We start from the raw sequence: 7,101 nt of genomic DNA on the forward strand, positions 1-7,101 counted from the left end.
AGAACAGAGCCATCCTTAGTGTTATTGGTAACACCTGGGCTTTTCCTTTGACAAATATATTCTGTGAGTCCTTTCGAACCCGTTACACCACTTCATTTATGTAATTGGTCGTTAATCAACACGCATTCAGCTAGTCACTGATATCTTTGATTTTTTATTATTTATTTTATTATAATATCAAACTAGTTCAGATCACCTTTGTATCAATTTCACACTGAACTCAGTGGGCCCACACTCATTCACACACACACACACACACACACACACACACACACACACACACACACACACACACACACACACACACACACACACACACACAAGCCGGCAAATAACATGACATAAAGCCCCTCACGTTGCAGGCCTGATGTGATGCTTGAGAGCGTTGAAAGTCAAAACTATTTGTCCTCTTCACTCCAATGAGCAATAAAACCAAAGCGATACCTGAACATCTGCAACTGTACCGATCCCTCAGTCTCAGATGGCGATCAGCGGCGGCGGGAAGGTGTCCAGCGACCACGTGCTCTCTCGTATTGTCCAAAACTCCTCACTGTGTGACCTACTTCAGGGTATATACAGAGATTCTTAAGTTGAATTTACTACCTTTTACTACCTCTTTTACTACCTTCAATTTTTTTTTTACTACCAGCACGACTTCAAGCTGCAACTGTAGCAGCGTAAAGTGTGAAGTAAAGTGAAGCGTAAAGTAATGAAATATCTTTCCAAAACGAATTAATAACATATTTCATCACAATTTAACAGGGTAATTATAACTTCCACCACTGGACACAAAAACTGGCCAACACACACACACACACACACACACACACATAGAGAGAGAGAGCGAGAGACTCTGTAGGTGTATGTGAGTGTCTGTTTGTTTGAGCAAGCTAGTGAGCTACATTTAAGTAAGAAGGAACTCTACCATAGGAGTTGGATTAATCAAGATGACACAACAGGCCTTGGTCCATAGTTTTTACTCAAAATGTCAAAAAGTAACAATTGCATAACAAAAACTAATTTCAAGTGGTTAAATTAGGGCCTTGAAAAAAAAGAATAAACTAGATAATAATAAAGTGCAACTTTCACTGTAATTACAATATCTTATTAACAAAGAAATAACTTTAACTTCAACTGGACGCAAAAACTGTCCGAGAGAGAGAGAGAGAGAACTTAAACAACAGTTAGCCAGCAGGGTCACAAGTGCCTCAACTGTGTGGCCTTTTCTTCAATCATTTTATCCACTTGGAGAAGTTCTGCTTTTTTTTCCCTGTGTCTTCTCCGAAAAGTGTTTGATTTTGTGATGAGCTCAGCCATCTTTGTTCCTGCCTTTCCCTCGGCCATCTCTGCATATTTGTCGGCGTCATTTTGGAGTGAATGGCACACACTGTGGAGTACCTGCCGCCGGTTCCGGAGGTCCTCCAGCTCTTTCTCTGCTACTTTCCTCTTCAGCTCCTGTGTGGCATTCTCCTTTTTTTTCCGCTCACTATCAAGGTATAGCCTGTATTGTGACCTCGATGAAGCAGCAGAGGCCAGGAGCTCCTTGGTCAGAGGAACTTTCAGAACGCCACCACAGACAATTACCTTATCGCAGATTAATCTGAGGGCTTCGAGAGATTCATCACGGAGGTTGCACGTTTCTACCTCCTTATTTACTGAGAAGCCTCTCTCCACTGTGGCTTGTCCATGGGACAGGAGGAGAGCACTTTGGCAGAACTTTAGCAGGTCAGGGTGGGACGTGCAGAGTTTGGAGTGGAGAAAGACATCCAGACGCTGCCTCAGGGGTTGGAAGGAAACAAATTCTTCTTCTCTGCCCACGACCGAGAGAAAGGATGTGAATTGCTGAATGATGACATCACCTGCAACATTGATACGAAAATTAAGATATATTAATTTCATTAACACATTCCAGTCAACTGCTTCACCATCCATTCGACAAAAGTACATACAGTACATCGTAGATACACATAATAGTATCTGTAGCAGTGGTTCTCAACCTGGGGGCACGGAGGTCTTGTCTAAATTACAAATTGATACAATTGCGCGTCGGTGACTTGTTTAGCTGAATCTGCTTGCAAAACACCTTCTACATCAAACAGATAGAGTAAAATCACATAACTCACAAGAACACTGGATGTGGCTATCAAAAAAGAAAAGAAAAGTAGAATAATTTGAGTGCTTGAAATCATGCATTGACATCAAGGTTGGTGGGGGGGGGACAATATTCTAACCTTTGAAAGGGGGGCTCAACTTGCAAAAGGTTGAGAACCCCTGATATAGAGAGCTATGAGAGCATAAAGTTTAATTTTGTAAAAGCAAGACACTTTCACACCTGTCACAGTAAAAAAGCAGAAAACCACAAAAGAGATTCCACGCACAAGACCTTAATCAATTTGAATAACTTATCCACTTCTACTGTCCCTATAAAATATGTTCTTACCAGCTGCAATGCCACCTGCCAGCTGCTGCCCCTGGATGAAAGCCTGCACTAATGACTTCATCTCTAGGATGCACCACTCTGGATCCCTGGCCATCCTTGTGGGATCCAAACAGGTGATCTGCCTAACTATGGGGAATTTCAATGGCGATTTCTCCTGCAGTTTCTTTACGATCTTAATCAGACCCTGCAAACACTCTTTTCTGAGGTGGAGTACAGAGAGTTCACCTATCTTTGATCCTGGTTTGCCCAGGAGTGCCTATTAAGGAACATTAAGGAACATTCATGTCAATGCTTTCTTTGAAAGGAAATGTTTACATAACTTATTGTGATGATAATATTAATACTGAACAAATTGTATTTGCTAGTTGATTTGTGCAAGCATCATAATTCACAAATTCACCCCGCAAAACAAATAAACAACAATAAAATTACCTTGATGGCAGATTCAGCCCCCAAGCCTATATCTACCCTTTTGAGGGAGACCCAGTTCTTCTCCTCAGAGATGTCCAATTTAATCAGCTGCAGGGGGGTTTGGTCCTGTAGGAGTTCCCTTTTGATGAACCGCCGCAGTAAACTCTGATGATGACAACAACAACAAGAAGATAGTTACCCAGACATTCATATACATTAATATAGGTTTACATTCAAATTAATGAATCAAAATCTTTACAGTGATACTTACCAACAGGAGCTCAGTTAAATCTTCTGCCAAAAAAGGCAACACTGGCTCGTCTGTTTGGTACTTCTTGAGAAATGGGTTAAAACTTCTCGCAATGGCGAGGAAGAATTGAAGCTTTGGGATTAAGAGTGGATCCCCTTGTGCTGCCAGGATGGCATCATAAGAGGCCGTGTTTGGTTTTGTGACCTTCTTATCCTCAACAGCATTGACAAACTTCTGAATCATGGTCCAAACTTCCAGGACTCTCTCTGCAACCGGCACATTTTCCACCCATCTGTGGCCGCAGAAAGAGAGGGGAAAGCAGGACGACCCGGTGATGTTGGTGTAGTCCTCTCTCCGGGCAGGAACGTTGTGGAAGAGGTAATGGAGCGCGCGCAGGAGTTTGTCAATTTGCCAGCCTGTAAAGCCTGCCTTCATGGCATTGTGGAGGGTATGGAGTCCACAGCTCCCAACCATCAGGACTTGAGCACCTCCATGCAGCTCAGCATGTTCCTTTTGAAGGAGATCCAGGAGTTTGAAATTTACATTTGGGCCATCCATTCCTACTGAGAGAAGCTGCCTCATGTTGAGTTTTGCAACACATTCCTGTGAATTGTCACACAGAAGTTAATGTATTGCTTAAGTAAACCACATTCAATACACATCAGAAGGTAATACTGTATATGCTTCAAATCAAACATTTAGCTTTATTATCCTAAAGTAAAACATGAGTCAGGTCTTGGGATACATTTCACAGTGATAGATATTAGGCCTATGTCAAGGACTGCTTTGTCAAAGTTAGATCATTGGTTCTCCAAATGTGGCTCACTATAATAAACTAAATCCCTATAATATAGGTTTGGCTTTATCAGAGCCATGCTCAACCTTCAGATTAAGGGTGCGTTCGTAAATTGCCACTCCGAGCACACTCACACACACGTTTTAACAGTTCGGAAATTCACGGCCAGAAGAACGCTCGTCTTTTTCAAACTCAGAGCGCGATTCTATTTTTCAGAGCGTCAGATTGAATTTACGAACGAACGAACGAATTTAAGCATAACGGCTAACACTTTGACCTACAGTCTTGTGACGTCTGGTCACCCTAAGCTTTGTTGGCTGATACATCTTTTTAATTGCATACATTTTACAATATTATATTACAGAAATTCAACAGTAAGCTAAATAAATACAATTATCAAAAATCCATGAAAATGTGCAAACAATCTCCCCTATGTAACCAATAAGTATAATAGGAAAATAAACTTACTTTGATGTGCTGCAACAGATCGTCAGCTCTCCCATGTCCCAGGAATTGTGAGCCAAAATACCTCGAGCGTACACAACCATCCTCCAAAAAACGAATGTGTATGTCCATTTGTTTTTTCTTTGACGATTGATTGAGGCTCTCATCGAACATAAGGACGTACGGTCCGGCATTATTTATGGCCTCAACCAGTTGCCTCTTAAAATAGGGTGCGATGCCAAATTTTATTATGTACCCGGTTTTATCCTTGCCCAAAGCGAAGGATTTGGCGATTTCGGAGTCCGGGAACATATTTCTGAACAGCTCTCCTATGCCTTCGTTCGAGTTGAACGAGTGGTGTTTCATTGCTACATCTAAACACCACAGTACCTCAGCCTGCAAGGTAGAGGTGGTAGTGCCTAGCGTCTGCTTCTGACCGTCTGTCGTGCACCTGTTGCTGGTGGTAGGACTACTGGCAGGGTATTGCAGGGGGAGAGCAAGCGAGGTTGAGGGAGCAGTGGAGGTTGAAGGAGCAGTTGAGGTTGAGGGCGTCGATGTAGCCGTTGTGCCAGTGTAAAACAGTGACAGCGGTAGCTGAGCATTACGTCCACGCATCCTAGCTTGGTGGCTACTTGATAGCATGTGCGATTTCACCGCCTTCACCCCCATCCAGGTAATGCTTATCGTCTTCTTGCAGACGTTGCAATAAGCCTCTTGGCTGTTGCCAACTACTGGCCTAAGCCATTCTTTAAACAACGATTCCTCCAGCCAGAGGTCCGAAAATTTGCATTTGCCCATGTCTTAACTGGCGAACTCGCGAAGAGGTTTGACAGCAAGCTAGCCGGGTACCTAAAATGATTTTTTTATTTTTTTATTTATTTTTTTAAATCAATATGTTTATATTGGATTATCTCCGTTAATATTGGTAGTAAATGAAGTAGCGTAATTGGAAGTTAGTCTTAACTAAGTTTGTTGTAGAACAGATAACAAGAATAAGAAACTCGAACAAGATCGGAATAATACTGTAGGTTATATAAGGAAAGACCCATTGCTTGAGGCATTTAGTGTCTTAGAGTCCCTCCAGATTTCTCAGTCATCAGCCACCGGACCAGGGCGGGCTGCAGTCACTACAGGATATCCTCTAACCACGGCCAGCATGTCTTCAATGTCCGTACGCTCTTCATCGGTTCGCCCGGTGGCCAAGTCGGGTCCTTCATGCGCCTCAATATATCCCTGTATCGTACCTAAAATGATTGAGGGAGTGCGCGAGGTACATGTGACATCATTGAATAGCCGCGAAAATTTTGTTGGACTTAGCAACAATAACTAAGGGGGGCGTGGCTTGGCGAACTTCAGCACCCCCTGCTCAAAATTACTTCCCGCGGCCCTGCTACTTGCAACATGAAAATAAATCCACGCAAGTTTAGTAATTTAAGGAGATAGGCCTGCACGTAAATTACACAAATAGAAAAAATCATACGCCCAGCTGGATTGGTGTTCGAAAATTTACTACCTCGTCAGATGACGTTTACTACTTTTCACTACTTTTTACCGGCCTTAATTCGGCCTAATTTCATTTACTACCTTTTACTACCTTTCACTACCCCGCGGCAACCCTGTACTTGCAGCAAAACTGATAAAGATCCTCAGGGTGTTTATGCCGGAAAACCCCAAACTGAAGCCAATAGCGCAAGCTGAGTTAACTATAACATGGCTAAGAGTACATTCACTTTATTAATGAATGCTAACACTCAGTTGCTAACAAGCTAATATACTCACGTGGGTAACTCTGTGACAAACTTTGAGTAAAATGTATCCAGTTCCTTGCAGATGTTGTGCAGAAAAGAATCCACATGAAGTCCGTCGAGCCGACAATCCGGGGACACTAACTACATACTTATTTGCCACAAACTCTTAACTTTAATTTACTCTCGGTGCCGCGACTTAATCAATCAAGCCACCACTCTCCCGCACCCTCTTTCCATCCATTTCCTTTCTGGCAACTTCCACCCGACCCCCTGAACCAATCAGTGACCAGCATTTTCCTTATTCACAAACATTACTTCCTGTTTTAACCATGAACTTTCACAATATGTATACTTTGCAGGAACTAGATATTTCAACCTGGTTACAATAAGATAAGAAGTACTTTTTTGATCGCAATTTGGGAAATGTTTGCGTTGCAGCAGCATAAAAACAAAGTATTGTACACAGTCAAATTAAAACACTACTAATAAACAATTCAAAATGTAGACATCTCAATAGAATAAAATAGCATTGGATAGCGTTGGAATAAAAATGTACAGTAAACCAAATATAAAGCAGGATATTAAATATACATTAAGTGTGTAAGAAATGGAATATTAAATTGAATATAAACGTAAAATGCACAGTGTGAAAGTCCATTTATCCAAGAGAACCCAGAGGTGAGAGTTATGGCAGTGGGCAGGAATGTTCCCCTGTATCTGTCCTTGTGACAGCGGAGCTGGAGCAGTCTGTTGGAGAAGGAGCTCCGCTGTCTGTCCAGCTTCAGGTGGAGAGGGTGGGTGGGGTTATCTATTATGGATAACAGTCTGTTCAGAGTCCTCCTCTCCACCACAGCTTCAAAAGGGTCCAGTTTGATGCCGATGACCGAGCCAGCTCTCCTGATCAGTTTATTGAGTCTGCTGGTGTCACCGGCTCTGATGCTGCTAAATTACAGCTAACACACTATAAAGTGGGATATTATTTACATTTAGTGTGCAAGAATGGCATATCCAA

General features: G+C 42.3%; 1 protein-coding gene across 1 annotated transcript; it reads right to left on the bottom strand.

The window, feature by feature from the left end:
* Positions 1-961: 961 nt before the first annotated feature.
* On the bottom strand, positions 962-5,950 carry LOC134864161 (uncharacterized). Its single transcript, XM_063882951.1, has 5 exons — positions 4,366-5,950; positions 3,123-3,704; positions 2,873-3,016; positions 2,441-2,696; positions 962-1,859 (listed from the first exon to the last, which is right to left on the bottom strand). Exons 1-5 carry the CDS (start codon positions 5,137-5,139, stop codon positions 1,198-1,200), a joined length of 2,418 nt encoding a protein of 805 aa, XP_063739021.1. The 5' UTR covers positions 5,140-5,950; the 3' UTR covers positions 962-1,197.
* Positions 5,951-7,101: the final 1,151 nt, after the last annotated feature.

This window comes from Eleginops maclovinus, chromosome 5, assembly GCF_036324505.1.
Source record: "Eleginops maclovinus isolate JMC-PN-2008 ecotype Puerto Natales chromosome 5, JC_Emac_rtc_rv5, whole genome shotgun sequence".
Lineage (NCBI taxonomy): Eukaryota > Metazoa > Chordata > Actinopteri > Perciformes > Eleginopidae > Eleginops > Eleginops maclovinus.